Source organism: Hemicordylus capensis, chromosome 5 (assembly GCF_027244095.1).
Source record: "Hemicordylus capensis ecotype Gifberg chromosome 5, rHemCap1.1.pri, whole genome shotgun sequence".
In the NCBI taxonomy this organism is placed as follows: domain Eukaryota; kingdom Metazoa; phylum Chordata; class Lepidosauria; order Squamata; family Cordylidae; genus Hemicordylus; species Hemicordylus capensis.
Window position 1 is genome coordinate 6,096,029 of NC_069661.1, and position 25,508 is coordinate 6,121,536.

At 48.1% G+C, this 25,508-nt stretch overlaps 1 protein-coding gene across 2 annotated transcripts; it reads right to left on the reverse strand.

Annotated features, from left to right (window-relative positions):
• Nucleotides 1–25,508, reverse strand: LOC128326559 (kyphoscoliosis peptidase-like). 2 transcript variants are annotated; one of them, XM_053253610.1, is made up of 8 exons: nt 25,365–25,508; nt 24,421–24,593; nt 16,896–17,620; nt 14,075–14,192; nt 12,873–12,990; nt 11,833–12,024; nt 6,728–6,918; nt 1–3,881 (listed from the first exon to the last, which is right to left on the reverse strand). In XM_053253610.1, the coding sequence occupies exons 3-8, from the start codon at nt 17,547–17,549 to the stop codon at nt 2,563–2,565; spliced, it is 2,592 nt and encodes an 863-aa protein (XP_053109585.1). In that variant the 5' UTR covers nt 17,550–17,620; nt 24,421–24,593; nt 25,365–25,508; the 3' UTR covers nt 1–2,562. The 2 variants fall into 2 exon arrangements, with proteins under 2 accessions (XP_053109585.1, XP_053109586.1); XM_053253611.1 differs by lacking the exon at nt 24,421–24,593.

Here is a 25,508-nt window from a genome sequence, read left to right on the forward strand (position 1 = left end):
TGTTTATGAAGCATTTATTGTCCATTCTTCTGTATGCTCAGAGCAGATAAAAATACATGTTATGCAAAAAAAATAAACTACAAACAATAAGAAATTTTAAAAACTGAAAACACAAATTGAGGGGGAAATAGGAGCTATTAGCTTGAAACGCAACCCATTCCCAGTAGATATCACACCATAATGTCGTGCATAATGAAGGAATCTGAAGCAGGTATTGTTCTGTGGGATGCCAGGCACGGAGCTGGCATGTGGGGGTCGGCTGATAATGGGGAGCGGCTTGTCTCTGACTTGTGTGGGCCCCAAGCCTTAAGGAGTTTTAAACATGAACACTAGCACCTTGAATTGGGTTTGGAAGGACACACAACTGAATGTTCACTTTGCAGTATTAACTGGGAGACCCAGAGCAGCATTTTACACGGACTGAAACTTCTGGGTGTCTTCATGGGGAGTCCATGTAGTGGAAGCAGCAGTAAGGCATGGAAATGGCAAAAGTCTGGCTCAACTTAGCTAGGGCATCCTAGTATGAAAAGGAGAACCATCCATGCAATTGATAGGATGAACCAGAGAACCAGCCACGCAAAGGAGAACCAGCCATGTGTGACAGAATACACCCTGGCCATCACAGGTATCTTTGCTTCTCAAAAAGCTGGCCTTGGTCCAGGAGTATCACCGGGCTCTGAACCTGATCAAACAGGACAGAAACACTTGACTAGGTGGGCTCTGGACCACAAAAGCTTATCCCACAGTATGTTAAGCTTTAAGGTGCCGTGGGACTCTTTACTGATGCTACTGTAACAGACAAACATGGCAGCTACTCTAGGATTTGTTCACAGAAAAGAAAGCTCGACTCTGATAAACTCTCTAAAACCCAACCATTTCCCATGAGCATCACCTTCAACTCCTCCAGATCAGGGGTTCCTAACCTTCATCCTCAAATAATGTTGGATGACAACTCTCAGCCAAAGGCCATGTTGCCTGGGGAGGGTGGAACATAGGACATTGCCATATACCGAGTCAGACCCTTGGTCCATCTAGCTCAGTATTGCCTACACAGACTGGCAGCGGCTTCTCCAAGGCTGCAGGCAAGAGTCTCTCTCAGCCCTATCTTGGAGATGCTGCCAGGGAGGGAACTTGGGACCTTCTGCATGCAAGCAGGCAAGTGCTCTTCCCAGAACGGCCCCATCCCTGAAAAGGAATATCTTACAGTGCACACACACATAGTCTCCTATTCAAATGTAAACCAGGGTGTGTCTTGCTTAGCAAAGGGGGTCATTTATTATAATTTTATTTATTATTAAAACTTTTATACCGCCCTTCCAAAAGGCTCAGGAAGCCTTTTGGAAGGCTTCACACAACCATTCACACAACCACAAGCCCAGCTCTCTGTGATGGACTCCTCGGGAGGAGGGCTGCCCTAGAAGTCCAGGAAGGGATGGAGCAGGACAGGGGCAGCCCTTCCATAAGGCAAGGTGAGGCGGTTGCTTCAGGCAGCAGAATATAGGGGTGTCAGAAGGGTGGCACGATGCCCCCAGCTGTTGCCATCAGAGTAGCACTTCAGGACTGACCTTACCCCTGCCAACTTTACTAGAAGCAAGCAGGAATCTCTCTCAGCCCTATCTTGGAGATGCTGCCAGGGAGGAACCTTCTGCTCTTCCCAGAGCGGCTCCATCCCCTGAGGGGAAGCTCTCACAGTGCTCATACTTCAAGTCTCCCTTTCATATGCAACCAGGGCAGACCCTGCTTAGCTGAGGAGACAAGTCATGCTTGCTACCACAAGACCAGCTCTCCTTTGCGTTGTAGCCCAACATCTGGGAACCCAAATTTGAGAACTCCTGATATAGACCACCCTCCTCTACCAATGTCTAGCTGCCATCTTCAGACACTGTTTCATGAGCAGTCGCTGGGAAAGACCTGTGGTTGCACTTGGAGCCTAGGCCATACATCTTGTGAGACCAGTATAAGGAGTCACACTCAGGCACTTCAGAGAGTCGACAAACCCCACTGTCGGATTCCATTCAGTAATCTTTTGCAGTTTGTTTGTTTTGGACATTTGTCCCTGGGGTGGGAGTCCTTTTACTGTAGGGAGTGTAGGGGAGGAGTCGGAAAGGAGATGGAGAAACTGGAGTAGCTGCTGGATACACCTTTAGTTAATCTACATAAGATGTCCTTGTGTATGTGAGGGAAGCAGCTATACAACACCCGCCCGTAACGTTAAGGGAATTATGGCCTGAAGTTGTCCAAGTGGTTCTTAACTGCTAAACAGAAATGTTCTGGATGTCAAGTGAGTTGGAAAGCCCTCTTCCCTCATTCTAGGTTAGTTCAGGCAGGTTGTTTATCTGTCAGTAGTGTGAAGAAACGGAATAACTCCACATGCTCAAACGCACACTCATCTTTGTGGTTCCAGGGCACTCCCATCCTTGTTGTTTTGTGTCTTAGCACCAAAAACAGTCTCCAGGGTTAATTGCTGTAGCAGTCAGAGCCTTGCCCACTGCTCCCATCTTTCCAGAGAGAAACAGCATGGCGGTATGTTGGGATATTGTTTCCTCGGAGTCCTGGACCACTCTACCCCGAAGCGCCGTCTGAAGTAGATGAGCAGCCTTCGACATCAAACGAAAGGATGACTTCCATGCTGGATGACTTGGAAGAGAACTTGACTGCTACCTTGAGCCTTGTTCCAGCGGGGCCAGTGTAAACCTCTCCTTCCCACACTTTGTTCCGGCCCAACTTCAGTTCTGTCCGGGCATGGCCAACGACCAGAGCGCTGAGGGCCTTGGGCATCTTGAGCCGAAATCTCACCCAGCTTTCCTCTTGCAGGACTCCTGTTCTGGGCTGCAGAAGGACACACCCCCTTCTCCACAAGCTGTAGACCCTGGGGAAGGGCAGCCACTGAGGGCTGGTGGAGCAACGGACAACGTAGTCACACACGTGGGTGAACTCTTTACTGTCGGCATTCCTCCCGTATAAGCCCACCCTGTAGAGACCCGATTCGGGGAGCAGGACGGAGATGCTGACCTTGTTCTCCAGGTGAGTGGTCAAAATGTACCGTTCCATGGGGTACGTGTTGTTCATGACTTTGTCCTTGCTCAGGGTGGCAGTGACTTCAAAGCCTGGCTGGATGTGGAACGTGATGTTGCACCGTCCCTGTTTTGTGTCGATGATGGGGGCGAGATGGCTTGGATTGGAGAGCCCTCTCCACTGGGAGCTGATCCCAGCCCCGCAGTGTGAGCTGAGACCCAGCGGAAAGAGTTCGTTGTGATTGATGGGGCCGGAGCAACTTATAAGGAAGTTGGCCGTGTTCTTGAATTCGTCCTCGCCAAGGCCCTTGACAAACACAGAGAGTCTGTAATAGCCGACAAAAGGGCAGAGAACCTGGCAGCTAAGTTGCTCCTCTTCTGTTTGGGAAACCAGACATTTTTTCCTCAAAGAGTCATCTAGGCCTGGATGAACCAACTCGTACGTAGCTAACAGAGCCCTCTTGGTCTGCATAGCCAACTTCAGTGTCCCTGTGGTGGCCACGGTCAAATCTTCTCCCCAGTTGCACCCTGCAATCCCAAACTCTTCAGCTTTGGGGTGTAGCCCCCAGAAAGGGAAAGGGTTCTCAGGCAGGCTCTCTTTGCCGTTGGACTCCAAGCACCTGATCTGGTAAGAACACACCCAAGTGTACGGCGTTGGAGAGCCAGAAGGGCGAGCAAAGATCTGCAGGTCAAACAGGCCCGGGGAAGGGGGGAAGACTTTGAGGGCCATCTTTTTATCAGATCCTGTCAGCATCCCATGAGCCTTGCCTACATCCTCCTTGAAATTGTCATGGCCAAGCTTCAAGAGCTGGTACGTGAACTCTGTGGGAAGGGTGCTTGCTAAAGAGACGGCTGCTTCCCCTTGGTCTGTATGAAAAGAGAAAGGAGAGAGGTGCTTTCAGGCATTTTCCCACTGTAAGTGAAAGTAAAGTGTGCTGGAGTCAAGTCGATTTCGACTCCTGGCGCCCACAGAGCCCCGTGGTTTTCTTTTGGTAGAATACAGGAGGGATTTCCCATTGCCTCCTCCTGCGCAGTATGATATGATGCCTTTCAGCATCTTCCTATATTGCTGCTGCCCGATAGAAGTGTCTCCCATAGTCTGGGAGACATACCAGCGAGGATTCGAACTGGCAACCTTCTGCTTTCTAGTCAAGCATTTCCCCGCTGCGCCACTTAAGGTGAGCGTAGTGCATCACAATAATGTTGACTCCTCCAGAAACACTCCCATGGCTTCGCCACACCCCCAGGGCTCAGCATTTATGCCGCCAATATTATCTGGCTAATCCTTTCGACATCACTCCTGTAATTATTCCCATTCTGCAGATCCACAAAGTGAGGCTCACGGCCAAAGTAAAAGCTGAACAAGGGACTTACACGCTGCACTTTTAGTCACCGTGCCGGGAGTGTGGGGACAAGGGAGCAAGGGGGAATGTGTGTCTCTCTGCCCCCAGGGTCTGGGGGGCGGCTGCCAAGGCACCCCTTGCCCCTTCCCACACCTAGCCAGCAACTTGCTGGCTGTGAGTGTGAGGCACACCCTGCTTCTCTCCAGCTGGTGTTTCAATGAACCACTGACTGGGGGGATTGGGATCGAGAGAGGTCTGAATGGACCCTCTCCCAGGTAGTGGCCAAACCCCCAGTGACCGATGTCAGGTGCAGGGAGCATGGCCAGTACCAGGGATGGGGCCAATTAGCTCCTGTGGGGTTACCCCAGTCAGCGGTTGGTTGAATTGCTCCTTTCTCTGCCTCCTCATGAACCACGGCCGGGCGTGAATAAAGGTCACAGGGGAGAGGAGTGCCTGACTCCCAACACCCTCTCAAGACACTTGTGCTCGTTCTCTAGGCATCTATTCAGCAGAAACAGTGTGTTGAGAACAGTGCAAATCTCATAAATGTTCAGTCTCAATAACGAGGGCCAAGAATCGGTAGCTTGTGTCTGAAAGGCAGCAGATAATGATGTGACCCTTATTTGGAAACCAGAGATTCCCAACCTTGGGTCTCCCAGATGTTGTTGGACTACAACTCCCATCATTCCCAGCCACAATGGCCAAAGGCCATTGTGGCTGGACATGATGGGAGTTGTAGTCCAACAATATTTGCTTGAGAACATCTGCACGAGCCCATAAGTTTAAAGCTACTAACAAACATAGCTAGGGGAGGGTGTGTGTGTGTGTGTGTGTGTGTGTGTGTGTGTGTGTGTGTGTTTAAATAAACCCACTCTGTTTATGTACCATATTTATCTGAATCTGATACTACCTTTCCCACAAATTCTTTGATGTTAGAAATTGGGAGGTTGTCTTAAATTCGGAGTTCTCTTCTTTTCAGGTAAATACAGGTGTAGCCTGTATTTAACCTCTATTTTTAAAGGGGGTAATCTGAAATTGAGTTGTCGTCTATTCAAGTAAATACGGTTCCTCATCTCCGGTTTAGTCTGGTTGCCCTCTTCTGCACCTTTTCCAGCTCTACAACATCCTTCTTAAGATACAGTGACGTGACCAGAACTGTATGCAGTACTTCAAATGTGGCCACACCATAGATTTGTATAAGGGCATTATAAGATTAGCCATTTTATTTTCAATCCCCTTCCTAATGACTCCTAGCATGGAATTAGCCTTTTTCACAGCTGCCACGCACTGAGTCGACACTTTCAATGATCTGGCTACTATGACCCCAAGATCCCTCTCCTGGTCAGTCACTGACAGCTCAGATCCCATCAGCATATATGTGAAGTAGGAGTTTTTTGCCCGAATATGAATCACTTTACACTTGCTAACATTGAACACAGCTGCCATTTTGTTGCCCACTCCCCCGATTTGGAGAGATCCGTTTGGAGCTCCTCACAATCTGTTTTGGATTTCACGACCCTCAATCATTTTAGTGTCATCTGCAAATTTGGCCACGTCGCTGGTTACCCCAACTTCTAGATCATTTAAGAACAGTTTATATTTCTCTGATTGACTCCTTGACTGGGTAAAGAACTCAGGGTTTTAAAACTGGATGATTATAGCACAACAAAGACTTAGAGGGGGGAAATGTATAAGTTCATGATGAATGCTTTCTTAAGCAGGGGGCTATGGCCTTGATCTAGTGGCCCAATCAGCTCCAACACATAGTGTCAGCTCCAGTGCATGCAACTAGTCCGCTCCAATGCATGCATGGAGCTCCTCCAACTGAAATAGCTGCCCTGCCCATTTTACTGGAGTCCATTTTTACTGCCCATTTTACTGGAATCCATCCCTGCATTCACTTCTATCTGTAGATCAGCTGTCTCTGTTAAAATGAATGGAGAAACACACACCCTTCAGTGCAGGAGATTCTTGTGTGCTTTGGAGCAGATATGGATCTCTGGCTTCACAAGTGTATCTTGAATGGGATCTCTGGCATCACACATTTCATGCAGAAGGTTCAACGCCCAGCATCTCCAGGCAGGCTGGGGAAACTGACGCTTTGGGGTGCCATTGCCAGTCAATATTGAGCTGGACAATATTGAGCTATATTGAGTGGACAGTATTGGCCCAACGTGGTGTAGGGCAGTTACCTATGTACTCTGTCCAGAAAACCTCCCAGAATGTCTTTCAGTGGAATTTGATGTCGAACCAAGTCAAAGCCGCTGCCAGTCTGTGAAGTCAATACTGAGCTAGATAGACCAATTGTCTGACTCAGTATATGGCAGTTTCCTATGTTCCTATGTCCCTATGTCCTTGCCCCAAACTGACCTGTTTTAAGCACTGAAGTGTCTGGAGAGAAGAGGCTGAGCTGCAGCTTAAAGAACTCAGGGGTTTTGAAAACTCTTTCCTCGAAATCCTCCAGTGAGACAGGAGACGGGAGTAGCTGCCACTCCGGTTCGTCTGGCCAGTGAGTCTCAATGAAATGCTCTGGATCGGTTAGGAAGAAGAAATCATCGTGCCTGTGAAAGTGGAGGGAAGAGGGAGGCGTTATATCATATAGGGCACCTCATACAGATGATATAACACCAGCACAGACATAATGTAGGCCAGGGGCGTAACTACCATTAGGCAAGGGGAGGCAGTCGTCTTGGGGCCCCACTGCCTCGAGGGCCCCCCCAGAGGCACATCACATGACTCCCTACCCGCCCATGTTGCACCCCCTATGAATTAAGTTGCGTCTCTTGGAGATCGGCAGGAGCAGAGAGTAAAAAAACCTAGATTCAATGTGAACTAGATATCCACCGTATTCATAATGGGGATGTGAGTGTGAGTGCACGATATATTGGGAAGTGTGTTTGTGTGTGTATATCCGCGAAGGGCCCATTTTAAAATCTTGTCTCTGGGCCCACTCCAACCTTGCTACACCCCTGATGTAGGCAATTGTGATAAGGTAAAGGTAAAGTGTGCCGTCAAGTCTATTTCGACTCCTGGCGCCCACAGAGCCCTGTGGTTTTCTTTGGCAGAATACAGGAGGTGTTGACCATTGCCGTCTCCTACACAGTGTAAGATGATGCCTTTCAGCATCTTCCTATATCGCTGCTGTACCAGCGGGGATTGCTGTACAGTACCAGCGGGGATTCGAACCGGCCACCTTCTGCTTGTTAGTCAAGCATTTCCCCGCTGTGCCATTAGTAGAGCACCTATTTTGCATGCAGACTGCTCCAGGTTCAGACCGTAGCAGCATCTCCAGGGTTGGAAAAGACTCCTGCCTATAACCCTTGAGCTGCTGGTAGTCAGTGTAGACAAGATTGACCTAGATGGACTCAGGGTCAAACTCAGCAGAAGGAAGCTGTATATATTCAATATAAGCAGGTGGACCCTGCTTAGCAAAGGGGAGAATTCATGCTTGCTCATACTGCATTGGAGGCGGCAATGGTCATCCCCTCCTGTATTCTACGAAAGACAACCACAGGGCTCTGTGGTCGCCAGGAGTCGACACCAACTTGTTGGGACACTTTACCTTTACCTCTACCACAAGGTTAGTTCTCCTCCCCAAATGACAGGTGTGTTTTTATCTGTTTGCTGAAGGCAGAACATTAGAAAACCGCTGAGTTAATGGAATGTGTGTGCTTGCTCTGAGATACTTTGATGGGGCCCATATACTCATATTTCCCAAGTCATATTCCCAAGGCTTGTAAAGTGGTGTTGTTTTTAAAAAATATTTTAATTGCTTTTAAATTATTTTAATTGTTTTTGAATTGTTTTTATATTGTCTTTAGCACTGTGTGTTTTTATGTCTTTTAAAAAGTTGTTGTACACCACCCAGAGCCTCTGGATGGGGCGGTTTATAAATGTAATAAATAAAATAAAATAATAAATCAATCAATATTTAGCCCAGCCTCTTCTATGCCATGTTTTTTCTGTTCCTATGTGCATGCGCCCGCACACACAAAACAGATCTGTTCCAGATTCCATTAGTGGATGTTGCAAATGCCACAATGGTTCTGTTATTTAGAATTGGCCAGAAAGCAACAAGTCCATAACGCGTCTAATGGAAAATAATTTAGCACAATTAATAACCTTTTGAAGCAAGCCATTATTTACTGTAGTCTATAATGTGCCGGGGAGGCTCAAGTAATTACATCTAGAGCCACCTAATAAAACCACAAGAGAGCGGGAGATTAATCACTGACTTCATCAGAGGATGACTCAGATCTCTAATTAAAGCTGGGGAGGGAATTGGGACAGCAACATGTCTCTGGGTCAGCCCCATCTGGATTACGAGCGTAGGAGGCCTGCGCCCTGCAGTCACAGCGACTTGCGTTTGGAGATCTGCTTTCCTGCTCTCTCTTTCTCTCTCTTTCTTGGCAGGGATGGAAAGGAGGCAGTGGAGGTGTTAAGAATGAAATGAGGCCAGGACAGCGGCTTATAAAATGAGTGAACAGCAGAAAAATTGAGAAATGATCCTCTTGCTTCCCTACTAGAACTCGGAGATCATCCAAAGAAACTGATTTTAGGTCACAGGTTTTTTTACCTGGAGTGGCACATCTTAACAAGCAAGGGGTGGAGGTGGGGGGAGGAGGCACAGCGGTCTCTCCTTTCCAGAGCTCCAGCTACTCCTCTCTACCTTGTCCTAAGTGCTGCCTGCAGGCTGGACATCCATGAGGTAGAGCTGCGTGGTTAACTGTGCCTCTCCCTGATGGATGACCAGCCTGCAGGCAGTGCAGCTCTCATTAGGAACATAGGAAGCTGCCATATACTGAGACAGACCACTGCTCCATCTAGCTCAGTATTGTCTTCACAGACTGGCAGCGGCTTCTCCAAGGTTGCAGGCAGGAGTCTCTCTCAGCCCTATCTTGGAGATGCTGCCAGGGAGGGGACTTGGAACCTTCTGCATGCGTAAAGCCCTAAACAGTTTGGGCCCTGGGTATTTAAGAGAATGCCTTCTTTGTCATGAACCGCATTGCCCATTGAGATCATCTGGAGAGGTTCATTTGCAGTTGCCACCGGCTCATCTTGTGGCTACTCAGGGACAGGCCTTCTCCCTTGCTGCCCCGAGACTTTGGAACATGCTCGCTGCTGAAATAAGAGCCTCCCCATCTCTTACAACTTTTTAAAAGGCAGTCAAGACGCATTTGTTCACCCAGGCTTTTAATTAGATACTGTTTTAATTGTGTTTTAATTGTTTTAACTTTTAAAATTTTAATTGTTGAAATATGTTAATCTTTTTATTGGTTGTTTTTATGGTCCTGTAAACCGCCCAGAGAACTTATGTTTTGGGCGGTATAGAAATATGCTAAATAAATAATAAATAAATAAACTGGCAGGTGCTCTTCCCAGAGCTGGGACAGGACCGGATAGGGGAGAGAGGAGCAAGCCCAGCTCCAGGAAGGAGCCCCCCCCCAAAACCCCACCCTTGGGCTCCTTAGGACCAGCCACTGCACTTTCCTAGCATCTTTTAATCAGGTTCCCAGAGCCCTTTACAAAAGTGAAAATAACAATAAAAACTGTTCTCTAAAATTTTTAACTGTTGATTGTAGCTGTTCACGTTTTTTTAAAAAAATTGGTTGCTGTTTTATAGTTTTATTTTGAATGTGCTGAATTGATGTATTGTCTGCGATCCTGTTAGCTAGAAGAACATGAAGAATGTGGTATAAATATTTCAAATCAGTAATGAGGTCACAGTTTAAAAAAATATAAATTAGATGTTCAGTGGTATACCTAAGATTTCTTTTACACCTAAATATGTTAAGCATAAATGCAACAAGCTGGTGTTTGGAAACGTGTTTCATAGAGGTATTCGCATCCAAGACCTACAGTTGGCTTCATCAGGAGTCCTCAAATGTGGGCCCCCAGCAGCGTTCCTTGTAACAGGGATCCCCAGTTGTTGATGACTACAACACCCAGAATCTCCAACTGTAGTGGCCTTTGACTGGGGATTATGGGAGTTGTAGTCAACAACATCTGGGAATCCCTCTTGCAGGGAATACTGCAACATTCCCAGACAACATCTGGGAACAGTGTTCTCTTGCTGGGAACACTGGTCCCCAGGGGATGTTGGACTACAGCTCCCATGATCCCCAATGGGCCTTTACCATTGTGGCATGTTGAATGTGCATACATGGGTCAGTCACCTGTATATGGGTTTGTGTAATGGCTGTGCTTGCATTCATTTTGAAAGCAAACCTGAGCAGAGACCCCCTCAAATACAGGTTAGAGATGGGAAGTGTCCTTACTGTATGTGTACTGAACAAAACAGGGGAATAACTATGTGCATATAGATCTGTACTGGTATGTCCATTGGATATGACATGTGAATAGGCTTGTGAAATGGCCCATAAAGAACCTAGTATTGGAATATGAAAGACCAGTAGGGGTTTCCCCCTTATACTGAAGGTATTGAGCAGCCACCAGCCATGAGAATGTCAACAGAACCACCAGGGCAGATGCTGGCGAGAAGATGACCAGGGGGAAATACCGCTGTTGCTTGTGGACTTCCCAGAAGCATCTGGTTGGGCCACTATAAGGAGCAAGATGCTTGTCTAGATGGATCGCTTGGTCTGACCCAGCAAGGTAGTCGGGGCCGGCCCTATGGTTTATGGCACCCTAGGCAAAATTTGATTTTGCTTGATTTTTGCTTGATTTTGCCATCCTCCCAGCCGAGAATGGTGGAGCCAGGGCTTTAAATTGAGCTGCATAGGCTGCTTATTTACAGGATCGAATTACCAGCCCACACAGGTGACCAGTGAATAACTAGCCCATGCTGGCTTCAAATTCCAGTGGGAGAGAGTTCCCAGTCTATTAGGGGCCAAAACCCGAACACTTCAGAGATGGAAAGATGCTGCTGTTAATTTGGAAATTCAATCCGGGACCATTTCTTTTTGAAAATGAATGTTGAGGCAGGCAATTCTTCTTTAAGATAGGGAGCGCAGCTCATGAGATGCGCTGTTTGTTGTTATTTTTTAGGTGCAGAGCAAAGAGGGCTCTGTATTTTGGGGTAAAGAATGTGCAGGCCCTTTGGGGAACAGGGTGCAGTCTTACATCTTACATTCTTGCACAACTGTGCAGTACTTCAGGGAGAGAAAGAATAGTTGGCAGTGCTATATTCTGGCTATATTCTATATTCAGTGCTATATTCTGGCAGTGCTATATTCTCACACACACACACCCCACACCAATAACTGGTTCCCTAGGTGACCGCTTAGGTCTGCCTAGTGGACAAGCCATCCCTGAGGGTAATTCTGATGCTCCCTGTATCTGGGGCTTAGGACAGAAGTTCCCAGCTTTGAGTTACTGTTGGACTACAACTCCCATCATGCCTTTGGAAGCTATAGCTGGGGATGATGGCAGTTGAAGTCCAACAGCATCTGGGGAGCCAAGGCTGGGTATGCCTCATTTAGAAGAGGTTTTGGAAGAGACCCATCCTCACTCACCTAGGAATGAACAGCCTCTTCTCTGCGTCGACAAGACCAGCCCCCCAGCAGGCATCCAGGAGGAACCAATCCGCTTCCAGTTTCACTGCGTTCCACATGTGGTTGGATTTCTTCTGCAGGCAGCTTTGCCCTTGGCGGGATCCAGCACCCCTGCCGTACCCTGAAATTTCGACACAGGCCACGCCTGCTTCCCTGTAGGGATTCACAAGACAAACAGAAGGTGGACACCTGATGATGGAACAAACTGGGAAATCCAATGGCCTCAAAAGGTATCCTGATAAGACAGCTCTAGAGGCCTAGGGATCTTCCATTCCCTCCATCTTGGGCTGGCTCTCTGGACACGGACTGTACGGAGCTGCTCATCTAACTCCCAGGCCTTTCTATAACAAGTCCTGACCCATCGGCACAAGACTGAAGTACAGCCACTCAGGAGTTTGAGGGTCTTATCTACTAGGAAGGGAATCGACAAACTGATCAAGGGGCTACAGGTTTGGGGTAAAGGCATTTGAGTTTAGAATACTTGGTCCATTCCTGTCATGGAAGGGAGACCCCTGTGTGCACCAAGTGAAGAAGCATCCCTGTGTACTGGTACCTGGTGCAAAGGATGCCATGACAACCTGGGGCTCTTCTCATGACTCTAGACAAGACCAGAGGAGTGCCTGGACAGGGTAAGAGAGCTGTGCTTACTCCTGATCGATGGTCATGTGTTTGCAAAAAAAGTGGGACAACGACAAATATTTATATACCACTTTTCAACCAAAGTTCCCAAATCGGTTGACATAGATATAAATAAATAAATTGCTCCCGGTCCCCAGAGGGCTTACAATCTAAAAAGGAAACATAAGCAACAGCCACTGGAGGGATGTCTTGCTGGGAGACAGGAGCTGGGTAAGACAGCTTTTTGTCTACTCACGACAAAATGCTGGGGACAGAATGTGAGTCCTACCCAGCTCTTGAGCTTAAGCAATAGGTTGGGCTGCAGTTGAAAAAACCAAACCGACCCCAAAACAAAACAGCCCCCCCCCCACACACACACATACTTGCACATTTCATGGTATAAATGGGCGTATCCAGAGCACACCCCTTTCCCAGTCTGCAGGACTTGTTCAGGGCGGTGGATCTTCTCTGATAACCCCAGGAAGCCATCCACGTCATATTCTAAATGGAAACCAAACGGGCACAGCTGTAAACATCACCCCTGGTGTCTTCATGGACAAAAGTAAAATGGGAATCGGTGTCTGTCTCTGTTTTTGGTAGCAGCCTATGTAGGGCCTACAGACTACAGTGGTCATTCACAAACTGCAAGCCAAGCCCAGGGCGCATGAATGCGACCTCTGTGAAAAGTTAATCGGCCATGAGAGAGAAATCAATGGCATAATGAACGGCTCTTGTAAGAGTGTGAGTCGGCTTCTTTCCAATTAATGTCTTCTGAGGGCAAGTGCTGGTGGTCTTCATCAGGAGTGGCTGACTGCCCTGTGCAGTCAGATATACCCAGCAGTACTATGGGAAATGATATTGTCACTATTGAACATATCGGAATACATCCGATAATGGTCACCTATGGAGTCAGAAATATCATTGGAATGAGAATTAGAAAATGGTGCCCTTGGCCTGCTTTGGGTCTGTTTTAGGCCTGTGCAGTCAGATAGATCCAATATTACTGTCAGAAATGATACCATCACTGTTGGAGATAACAGAATAAACCCAATAATGACTAGGGCTCCCAATTGTAATTCTGATTCCAAGGCTTTTTTTACAAATGGACCTCGGTATCCACTGGGGTTCCCTTCTCTGCTACTACTGTGGAATAAAACTGCGGATAACAAGGCATTAGTCAATGGGGATGAGGGGGCCAGAGAACAATCTGGCTGTTGCATTTTGAATGAACTGAATGACATACAGAGGCAGCCCCACATAGAATGCATTGTAGTAGTCAAGCCAAGAAGTTACCAGTGAGTGCACCATAGTTTTGAGAGAAATATCTTTAGCTAGCAGAAGTTTGGGCCTGTCTGGGCTATCTGTATGAGCCTGCATCCAGGTTCACTTTTAAAACGAACACAGGTACAGTCATTCACACAAACACATGTACAAGTGTACAGACATCTGTACACTTGTGCAGCACAATGTCTGAATCGGGCTTCTGCCTTTGCCCAAATGCCCTCCTCTACACATACCTTTCCATGCTGGTATCTGAATGCGCTTCTCATTACTGTAGCCCAAAGAGTCATGGGAACGTACTTACTGATATTGTGGCACATCCACATCCAAATGGCGCGCACCTTCTGCAGCTGGCTTTCGGCCCCTCGGGTGATCAGTGGGACGACAGTCTGGATGGACCAAGGACCCTGTTGTGGTGTCAGCTGGTCAAGAGAAGCCAGATGGTGGGCAGTCAGCACCTGTGCATTTCTTGTTTGTTTCATTTATGCAAACACATGTATCTTTCCTCCCAAAAAGATGCACTCAAGGTGCCTAACAGTAATAAAAATAGGCGCGATAAAACAAAGAGGACAATAATCCAATGACACAACCAGCTGCGGATCAGATTATCAAAACCCCAAGAGGCCAATCAGAGAGTCAGGGCTGTGGAGGACCCACAGAAGACTCTGAAAGCTGGGCAAAAAAGGTGGGTCTTCAGGCACTTGCAAAACATAAAATGCTCCTTTCTCTGCCCCTTTTGCAGTTGGCATTGATCCGCTTAGCCTTTGTAAAGTGCATCTCTAGACAGCTCTCGCCGGAGAGAAAGGGCTTGTGTGGCCCTTCCGGGGCTCGAGTCACCCTAGTGACTAGGACTCTAGTGATGTCACATGCAAGGGGGCGTGGCCAGAGCTCCGGAGGGCCTGTGTGAGCCCTGCAGGCTCATTCCCAGCCAGTGTTGGTAGGCTGCGAGCATCCATTTCCCCTCCTCACCCTCCAGTGAGGGAAAGGAAGGGAAATTGATGCACCCAGCCAAGAAATGCCAGCTGGGAATGAGTTCCAGAGGGCTCACGCCAGCCCTCTGGAGCTCGCATCACGTGCAAGAGACATCACTGGCGCGTGCCCGGCAGGGCTGCTGGTACAGGGGCAAACACGGGGTCCCATTCCCCTGGCTCCACCACCGGCCAGGCCCCTTTCAAAACCAACCCTTGCAAGTTTGGGAAGTGCACAGGGAGCAGGGAGGGGTGCTAGCAGCCTCCTCTTCTCTACTTCTGCTTCTTGCAGGCTTTCCAAGGAGTAGGGGAAGAGGCACTCCTTGCGCAGTTTGCAAGGGTCAGGTCGATTGGTGGGGAGCATCTGGCTGCCCAGATGGTGCCTCAGAAATCTGCCCCCTGAAGCACCTGCTTCACCATCCCCCATGGAAGAAGGGCTGCCCTGACTGTGTGTGTACAGGTGTATACCCTTTGTGTAATGGCTGTAGCGGCATTCATTTTAAAAATGGACCAGAGTCCACGCCCAGTGAAAGGCAGGGTACAGATAGGACTCCTATGCCTACATTGAACATACTGCACTTGGGGGGCTGGATTGAGGCACAAGCTAATTAAACTGCAGTCTAGAGCCTCATGTCATGAGGGGCCTCTGAATACCACAATGACTAAATTTCCTGTTTTCTATAGAGGCCCCATTCGCACCTAACAGGAAACCGGAGTCGAGGGGACCAGAAGTTGCCAAACCTGAACGTCCAAATGCACATCCAGAAACTCTGGTCTAGTAGGGAAAGCAACATGAGGTTTTGCTCATCAAACTCCAGTTTGAAACCTTGGCTTGTAGTGACTTTCACCACTCGTACCCAAGCCGCCTGCTTTACGTCCAAATGCAGAACTGCAGGCTGGGCTTAGGAACATAGGAAGCTGCCATATACTGAGTCAGATCACTGGTCTATCTAGCTCAGTATTGTCTTCACAGACTGGCAGTGGCTTCTCCAAGGTTGCAGGCAGGAATCTCTCTCAGCCCTACCTTGGAGATGCTGCCAGGAAGGGAACTTGGAACCTTCTTTTCTTCCCAGAGCGGCTCCATCCCTTAAGGGAAATCTCTTACAATGCTTACACTTCTAGTCTCCCTTTCATATGCAACCAGGGTGGACCCTGCTAAGCTAAGGGGACAAGTCATGCTTGCTACCACCAGACCAGCTCTCCTCTGGCTTGTTGAGGGAGGAAGCTCCTCCCTCTCTTTGGCTGTGATTGGCTGTCCTTCATGCAAAAAGGAAGCCCACATAGCCAGCACTCCCTCCTCTCTGCAGTCTCCCTTACTGCAGAGAGCCTCCTTTCCAAGAGTGGGTGTGGAGCAGAACCGCAGGTCCATCGAATCCAAAGTTCCATGTTACTTGTGAATATGGCCACTGTATGTTCATTTAAGTGTTTTTCTAATGCAAATAAGCTTTTTGCAAGGTAATTGTTTTCGTTAGATGATTTTTCATCTATTCATTTTCATCATTTTACATCTTTGCCCAATAACATAAAGCTTTATTATGTCTATTTTCGTGATCCATATTGATATAATTTTTTTAAAATAATGATGAAGGGCTTTTAAGCTTGACATAGCTTAGGGTAGGAGTGGGCAAACTTGGCCCCCCACTGTGGCTGGCTTTAGGGCCTCAGCATGTCATATTCTGGCCTTGTGCGCATGCATAGCATTATGTACATGGTACACAGATTGGATATGCATTTAACATAATGTGTGGATAGGGCTGTTGTTCTCCTTAAATTTGGCAGCAGCAGGAGGGAATTGGTGCAGATATCCAGCTCCCCCATCAGTGTGAATGCAAGCAGAACCATGCTGGATCAGGCCAAAGGTCCATCTAGTCCAGGATCCTGCTTCCAATATCAGATGGCTTCAATCATGGGAAGCCTGCAAGCAGGACACGAAGGTGAGAGCCTTCCTCTGTTACTTCTCTCCAGCGTCTTGCACACTGCCTCTAAACAGCGAGATGTGCCCTCCGACCTCAGCCGTGCTGAGGGAACGGAGTGTGTGTGTGTGTTTTAATCTGCACCTCAAAGCTTGAACCAATTACCATGTAAACAGAAGACAGCCTGCAGCTCTAGTTAAAAGTATCAAAGGTGGACCTTGGGAGACGGTGTTTTCTCACCAACCTGCTCGCCCACACAAAGAACGTGGGCGTCGAGCTGTCTAAAGATGTCCGAGTCGGGGATAAGGTCTCTCCTTCTCTTCCTGTAGGCCGCTGCAGGGCTGCCGGAGGGTGTCTGATGATCCCTTCCCTTGACGCTTCCCACCCCCACTTTGGAAACTATGCCATGAGAATGACCCCCCAGCTGTGATTGTTCTGGTGGCTTTTGAACAGCAGGCCTCTTTGGGGTCACTTTGCTGAGGCCACCATCAACTTGGTTTGCCCAAAACAGAAATATGTTCTTAGTGGGGGAATCTTTCTGAGCATCGGTGGCAGTTTTGGCCAATGAGATCCCTTTGCGCCCTTGTCCATGGTGGCCACATCCAGGGTTCCCCAAAGGCCAGGGCTTAGGAGCTTCAGAGGGGCTTCCTGCCACAGGAATGTTGCCATTCCAGATATCTGTCACTTGGCACTCTGACAAGTAGGCGTCCTCTGGTGGACAGGTCCTTTTCTCTTTGTGGTTCGAGTTCTTCTGTGCATGCCCTGCCCTGTTTACGGCAGCACAGCCACCGTGGAAGTTGTTGTTTGCTACTGATGGGCTAACAAAGGGCAGCGGCTTGGCCTCTCTCATTTCCCTGGCGGTTTTGGAGAGTTTGGTGCCGTGGCCATCGGGCTCCATCCTTACCAACTGAGACTGGGAGGGAGAAGCCTGAAGAGGGTCTGATGGAAATGTTCGGGTGGGTGGCCGCACTGTGAAAAAGAGAAATATTGCCCTGAAAAGTGCACCCTCAGACTTTGAAAATAACAGAGGTGTATCTAGGGAAAACAGCACCTAGGGCAAGCACTGAAATTGCACCCCCTGTCCAAACATCTGACACTCATCTTTTAAATAACTTTAGCATAATATCAGCTCAAAAATAGAAGTCCAGCTCATTAATCTTTTAATATTTCAAAAACTATTTAGCAATGGACGTAGCCAGACCAAAAAATGCTGGAAAACTACACATTTCAGTATGCTGGGGCTCATGAAATACCCAAATACTATGTGGAGGTGCACTTGGAAAACTAAACATTGTAGCATTACTATTACATAAGTTTTAAAAATCAATGGAGAAATTGAATTTTCCCAGATACTCTGAAAATAATTAAAGGATATGCAGAGTAAACTGTGTCACTGCTTGGAATATATTCTAGTCTTTCAGAAAGACAGTTAAAATGAGAGAAAGAGAGCAAGAAACTCCCAGTGGGCCTTAATACTAAGGATTTCACACTGATTCAAAGACAAACTCACCATTAATAGCCATATTATTAAGACATCACATTTAACTCACTTATCACAAGAAGCAAAGTAAGAGCAAATGAATACAATCGTAGCTCATAAGCTTCAGCTCAGTATTCACAAGCCCTGATTCTCTGTACATCGTGCCAATCTGAATATGTGTACAATGACTTATATTATTTTTTTAAAATTACCTGTAGCCCCTTCGGGGGGCTTCCTAAAGACCGTGGGGTGGGGCGGTCTGCAAAGGTTCCCCCTCCCTCTGCTGGCCTCTAGGGCCTCACAGGGACCATTTGTGCATGTGCAGTGTCCATTAAAAAAAAAACTGAAATGGCGCCCCCTTCAAGTTGTGCCGGGGGGCACGTGCCCTGCCTGCCCTACACTAGATATGCCTCTGGAAAATAATTTTGTTCAAATGAGCGGATGAAACAGGCTTCTGGCATGAGCATGGACCACTTCCTGCAGGCAACAGAAAAGAGGCACAAGACAGTGAGATGCAATCCTCCTCCTTGCTTTCTCAGCAGCAGCTTATCCTCACGCGCCAGGGGGTGGCAAGTGAGACGCAGCTGCCTCTGGTTCCCAGCAGCCCAACTGCACCTGTTTCTCTCACCCCACCTCGCCCGGCATTAATGAGAGCCGCACCGCCTGCAGGTTGGCCATTCATCTGGTAGAGCTGTGTATGCAACTCTGCCTGTTGAATGGCCAGCCTACAGGCAGCGCAGCTCTCATTAATGTGGAGCGGGATGGGAGAGACATGTACAGCTGGACTGTTGGGAACCATGTCCCCCTCCCCACCCCACGCCAGCTCTTTAAGACAAGCCACAACTGTCCTTTCTCCTCTCCCCACTATTCATATGTTCATCTCCTTGTGCTTCTGTGGTACCCTCTGATGGATTTGAATTGTAAGCTGCTTTGGGAGTCAGTCTTGGCTGAAAGGCAGAGAGAGTCTCACCTAAGAAAGGACTCGGAGCATATCTGCCTGCCACAGATCCATCCACACAATCCCAGGCCCGTCCGTCTGCTCCATGCAGAGGGACAGCGACGCTGCCAAAAGGCAATGGCAGAAGAAGTGGTTTTGAATGACTCACGCAAGTGAGCGAAGCTGCAGATTACAGCAGGTGTCATCTAAGGATGTGGCCATGCCCGTAGCTCCTGCACATGCCACTCCTGGAACAGAGGTGGCTGCCTTCTACTGAGTCAGACCCTTGGTCCACCTAGCTCAGTATTGTCTACACAGACTGGCAGCAGCTCTCCAAGGGTCCAGTGTTATGGACGGTCCACATCAACATATCAGAACCAGAGGTACCAACTCAGAAGTATGTGAAATATAGGCCTGTGTCTGATTTCATTTTATATTAAGAGTTCAATTAGATCTGCCTGGGTAATGCTTGGTAAATGATTTGTAGAGGCAGGGGCAATCTAGCATTGTTTATCAGTGTTTGTGGAAACTCACTGAGACACAATGGCTCAGGCTTAATTACCAGTCTCACACTGCTGAAATAAACTTGCTGTCCAGTAATCCCCTTACCTCACTGACAGGATGCTCCTGCCATGTCCAAATGTGTTGAATAACTTGCCTCACACATGTGCCCCTTTTTGATGTTACTTTAAATATTCTTTTGTTATAACTAGATAGAGGTACACAAGAAATAATGTAATTGCTGTCTCACACAAATAGAACTAACTCTCCCACTAACTCCTGACTTTTAACACCTTTTGGGACCAGGCTAGCACGTCTGGGGCCCCATTTGCTCAGAGATGCAGATTTGCTTTGGGCTATGTCCCCTCCTCAAGATAGCAGCTAACAGAAGATGAGATTGAGATCTCTCTGAACTGACCAAATATCCTGAGCTAATTTTGGTAATTAAAAGACAATATTCAGAGGATAGCAGGAATAGACGCCTTTTGTGATCCCGAAGACTCAAATGGACATCAAAGGATGGAACCACTATAAGAAGGAGTCTCTGGACATGGCAGATTAGCAGTCTTGTGCCTACAGCAAGATCTGCTCACAGCAATGCCAGAGTTTGCTGCTAAGCCGCGGGGCAAAGCAGGAACTCTGTCCATGGACAGGAGCTGCCTGTGACTTCTACTGTGCAGTGAGAAGTCAAGACTTCCCCAGCCATGGTGCTCTGACTCTCAGCCGTGATCTGAGCAACTGCAACAACTCCTGTCTCCAGCCAGAGGCCACGCTCCTTCAGCTGAAAAGATCTCCGCTCTCAAGTCTCTGATCCTGGTAATATGCTGCTCCATTACAAGCCTTGCCCCCCCATCTTTTCCCCTCCTTCTCCTGCTTCCTTCCCCTCTCCCCCTACTAATTCCTGACCTCCCCCAAACCATGCCAGCCCTCAGCCTTCCTTCCTCCCCTTTTTCCGTCTGTATCTGAATTGTATTAGGCTCTAGGAAGATTTAATACACACACATATGGTAGTTAGGAACACTGGTTGTGGCTAGGATGTTCTGTTTAAAATACTGTTAGTAATATTGATAGAGTATTCTGCTTTCTGCTAGATTATGTTGTTACTCTTTTATACTCAATAAAGTCCATTGAATCTTTGAGGATTAGTTTGATCTCCTTTCTTCCATGCGCCCAGATCCTACCTGGTCACCATATAAAAGAACTTGGTCACTTGGTGACACTGTGAGCCAGACCTAATTTTGTATACTAGCTAATGAGCATATTTAGTATACAAATCAGGCCTGTACCGTAACACTAGGCAGGAGTCTTTCTCAGCCCAAGCTGGAGATGCTGCCACGGATTGAACCTGGGACCTTCTGCATGCAAAGCAGATGCTCTGCCATTAAGCTATGGCCCTGATCTGGCATTGTGGGCATCCCTGGAATGGTTTCCTCCATGACAGCTACTTGTGCACCCTGTGTAGAGCCAGCCCTGTGCAGAAGGCACAAAAGATACTGCCTCCCCCCGCCATAACTGCTTCCCTTTGCCAAACGCAGCTGCCAATCTGACCCAAAATAAGCCAGCGGGGCAGGTAATGCTATGGACGGAGGTCTTTGAAGGATGAAGTTCAGGAAGCCAGTCAGTAATTTAAAGGACAGCCTTTTCCTCCATCCTGAGATTGCCACTAAACTCATCTTCTGGGTCTCCCCAAAGCCACACTCAATTCACATACACAACCAACCCTTCCAATATCCTCTTTATAGTTAGGATAAAGGTAAAGTTGTGCCATCAAGTCAATTTTGACTCCTCGCACCCAAAGAACCCTGTGGTTGTCTTTGGTAGAATACAGGATGGGTTGACCATTGCCATTTCCGTGCAATGTGAGATGATGCCTTTCAGCATCTTCCTATATCATTGCTGCCCAATATAGGTGTTTCCCATAGTCTGGGAAACATACCAGCGGGGATTCGTACCAGAATCTCATTTACAGAAATGACAAATGTTCTGGTCAGTGGGAAATTTAGAACTCTTTAACAAATAGTAATGTAACGGTAAAGTGTGCTGTCAAGTCAATGTCGACTCCTGGTGCCCACAGAGCCCTGTGGTTTTATTTTGGTAGAATACAGGAGGGGTTTACCATGGCCTCCTCCCACCCAGTATGAGATGATGCCTTTCAGCATCTTCCTCTATTGCTGCTGCCCGATGCTGTAAACTGCCTTGGGATTGTTTTAATGAAAGGCGGTATATAAATTTAACAATACATACATAGTACCAGCAGGGATTTGAACCGGCAACCTTCTGCTTGTTAAGTCCCCGGCAAAACTGGAAGGAGCAACGAGGGCAGGGATCCTCCTTCCCAATTTCAAACATGGATACAATGAATGATGATGGGAAATCTGAATTGCAGGGAAGTTGGTAGCGCATTGAGTGACAGAGGCTAATGCACGGTAATCTGAATAGCCCCCAGCAGCATAAAAGTGCCTTTGCCTCCATGTGGAATAGGAAAACGACTAGCCTGATCTGTTTGCTAAAAGCCTTGCAGCTCCCTTGAAGCCTTAAATGGAACACAGCAGAACCCATGTGCATTTTGCTCCTAATCAGAGCAAAGCCAGGTGGCACATGGTGGTGGTGGTGGTGGTGGGGGTCAAAACTGTTTGTAGTGGGGGGGGGGGGCTGTTTGTTTTGAGGTTTGCATGCAAACTGAGGGGCCAGCTGTCAATACCCATCTCTGAGCAGACTTTGCTGACCTTTTTGCTGGGTGGCAGGAGACTGGAATGTCTCATTTCTCTATCCCTTTATTTTGTCCGGGTCTTACAAAGCTGACTGCAAGCATAGAGGCCAGCATCAAGAGACAGACGTCCTGTTCAGGCATTATAACAAGTGGGAACGGCGGGAATAGCATTTGAATTTGTGATACGAACACCCACAAAGAAGCATGCCTTGATCCCTTAGCTAAGCAGGGTCCACTCTGGTTATCTATGAATGGGAGACTAGAACTGTGAGCACTGGAAGATATCTCCCTCAGGGGATGAAGCCGCTCTGGGAAGAGCAGAAGGTTCCAAGTTCCCTCCCTGGCTTCTCCAAGATAGGGCTGAGAGAGACTCCTGCCTGCAACCTTGGAGAAGCCACTGCCAGTCTGTGAAGACAATACTGAGCTAGATAGACCAGGGGTCTGACTCAGTATATGGCAGCTTTCTATGTTCCTATGTACAACATGTCCAAGAATGTGCTCTGGAGCCCTGTCCATGTGCTGACATGCTCAGAAGCTCTGCCCCCGGTTGTCCACAGTAGTAATGGGCAGATCCTTCCCACGATCCCATGCGGACAGAATCTGTCCACAACTACAGTAGGCTCATTCACGTGGCCATTTTGGGGTGGATAGGAGGGCAGGGCAGGTCCTACCCCATCCATAGCACATGCACAGAACCTTCATTCAGGTCCGCAAACCTAGGAAACACATCTGCAAGGCAGCCACAGCGTCCATTGCTGGAATTGGCCATGGCAAGCCTCACTCCGCCATGCAAGGTCCTCCAAGATCGCCTCTGCCTTCCCAGCATGCTTTGCACTGCCAGCAGAATGGGAAAGCTTCATGACATCATCAGCTGCCCTCCCATTGGCCATGAAGGAGCAGGAGGCAGATGTCGCCCTACCAGAGTTGCTCCAGCTTTGGAATAAACAAAGTGTGTGCTTTGCAAGTCGTTGTGGATGCATTCTTCCCATGTTCATGGGAAGAATCTGCCGATTACTGCTGTGGACAATGGGGGCCAGAGCTTCTGAGTGTGTCAGCATATGGACAGGGTTCCAGAGCATATTCTTGGAAATGCTGTTCATGAGTACAGTTTCCCCACTTTTTATAATGTCTGAACAGGACGTCTGACTCCTGTGCACCGCCTTGATGCTTGCAGTCCACTTTGTCAAACTCCAGCAAAATCAGTTTCATCTCATGAAATTGATTGCCAAGAAATTTAGGACCGACAAAAGGGAGTACTTTTTCACATAAGGCATAATCAACCTATGGAATTCTCTGCCACAAGATGTAGTGACAGCCAACAGCCTGGATGGCTTTAAGAGGGGTCTAGATAAATTCATGGAGGAGAGGTCTATCAATGGCTACTAGTCTGAGGGCAAGATGACTCTGAATTCCAGTTGCAAAGGAGCAACAAGGGAGAGGACATAGGAAGCTGCCATATACCGAGTCAGACCATTGGTCCATCCGACTCAGTACTGTCTACACAGACTGGTAGCAGCTTCTCCAAGGTTGCAGGCAGGAGTTTCTCTCAGCCCTGTCTTGGAGATGTTGTCAGGGAGGGAACTGGGAACTTTCTGCATGCAAGTGTTCTTCCCAGAGCAGCCCCACCCCCAAGGGGAATATCTTACAGTGCTCATACATGACTCTCACCGAAATGAAAACCAGGGCAGACCCTGCTTAGCAAAGGAGAAAATTCATGCTTGCTACCACAAGACCTGCCCTCAACTCCTTCCTGTGGCTTCCAGCGGCATCTGGTGGGCCACTGTGCGAAACAGGATGCTGGACTAGATAGGCGTTGGGCCTGATCCAGCAGGGCTGTTCTTGTGTTCTTATGTCAAGGGAGCACGTCCTTTACTGACAGCTGCTCTTCCTGAAGAACTTTGTGGTTGCCACACAGTGGAGGATGCTCCCTTGCAAAGCACAGTCTCTAATTCTGGACACCATTCCGCTGCATAGAAGAGGCACAGGAGTTCTCATGGCCATAGCATCAAGGTACAAGGGCTCTCCTCTCCTCCCACCCTCCGTCAAAAACTGGGTAGGAAAGCTAGGTTACCCTGGTTTTAGCAGCCCGGGATTTGCGCAGGTTCTCCTGATCATGCAAATGTGGTTAGCGCAGCTCCTACCTTGAGTCTCACGGTTCTCTGAACCAGCCTAATGTTTGTCTCTGCAGACGAACTTTGTAACCATGGACAGTGGCAGGGAGGACATTCTGTTCTGAGCACATCAGTGCGGGGATGGGACTTCAGAGCATGCCCTCAGAGAGCGACCTTGTTCCGTATACAACCTGAACATATAGCTTTGCAATGGAAGACACAAATCGAATCCTTAAAAAAGAGCAACAACCCCAGCAGAACCAATATGCAAACAACAGAACCCAGAAGAATCAAGGTGATTGGGAAGATGATCATCTCAAGAAGGTGAGACACAGCTAGGGGAAGCACAACTGTACCCGAACAAAGCATATGAATCACTATGTGTGTGTGCAAATCTGTACACATTTTATTTTTCCACCCCAAGCACCACAATGAAGGACTAGCCCTAATGTTTCTTCTCAATACCCCTCCACTTGCTCCAAGACCAGGAAAGCTGGCCTTGTGGTAGCGAGCATGAATTGTACCCTTTGCTAAGTGGGGTCCACCCTGGTTTGCATTTGAATGGGAGACTACATGTGTGAGCACTGTGAAATATTCCCTTTAGGGGGTGGGGCTGCACTGGGAAGAGCATCTAGGTTTCAAGTTCCCTCCCTGGCAGCATCTCCAAGACAGGGCTAAGAGGGAGTCCTGTCTGCAGACTTGGAGAATCTGCTCCCAGTCTGGGTAGACAATACGGAGCTAGATGGACCAATGGTCTGATTCAGTAGAAGGCAGCTTCCTATGTTTCTATGCATGGCCCAAGGTTATTATTATTATTTATTTAATACATTTATATACCCCCCCAAACCAAAGTCTTGGGGCAGTTGATGCACAGCTGGCTCCTCCCAAGGCACCTGGCCCAATGAAAGGTTCACCCCCACCCACCCCCCAAAACCCCTGCTCGCAGAAAGTGGAGAGCTCAAACTCTATCTTACCTGCCGGTTTCCTGCCTGGAGGCTCCCCAGAGCCACTGGACTGGCCACTGTTGGAAACAAGATGTTAGACCAGACAGAACCCCTGTGGCCTCGATTCAGCAAGACTCCTCTGGCGTTCTGATGCTTTCCACACAGGCTGTCCTG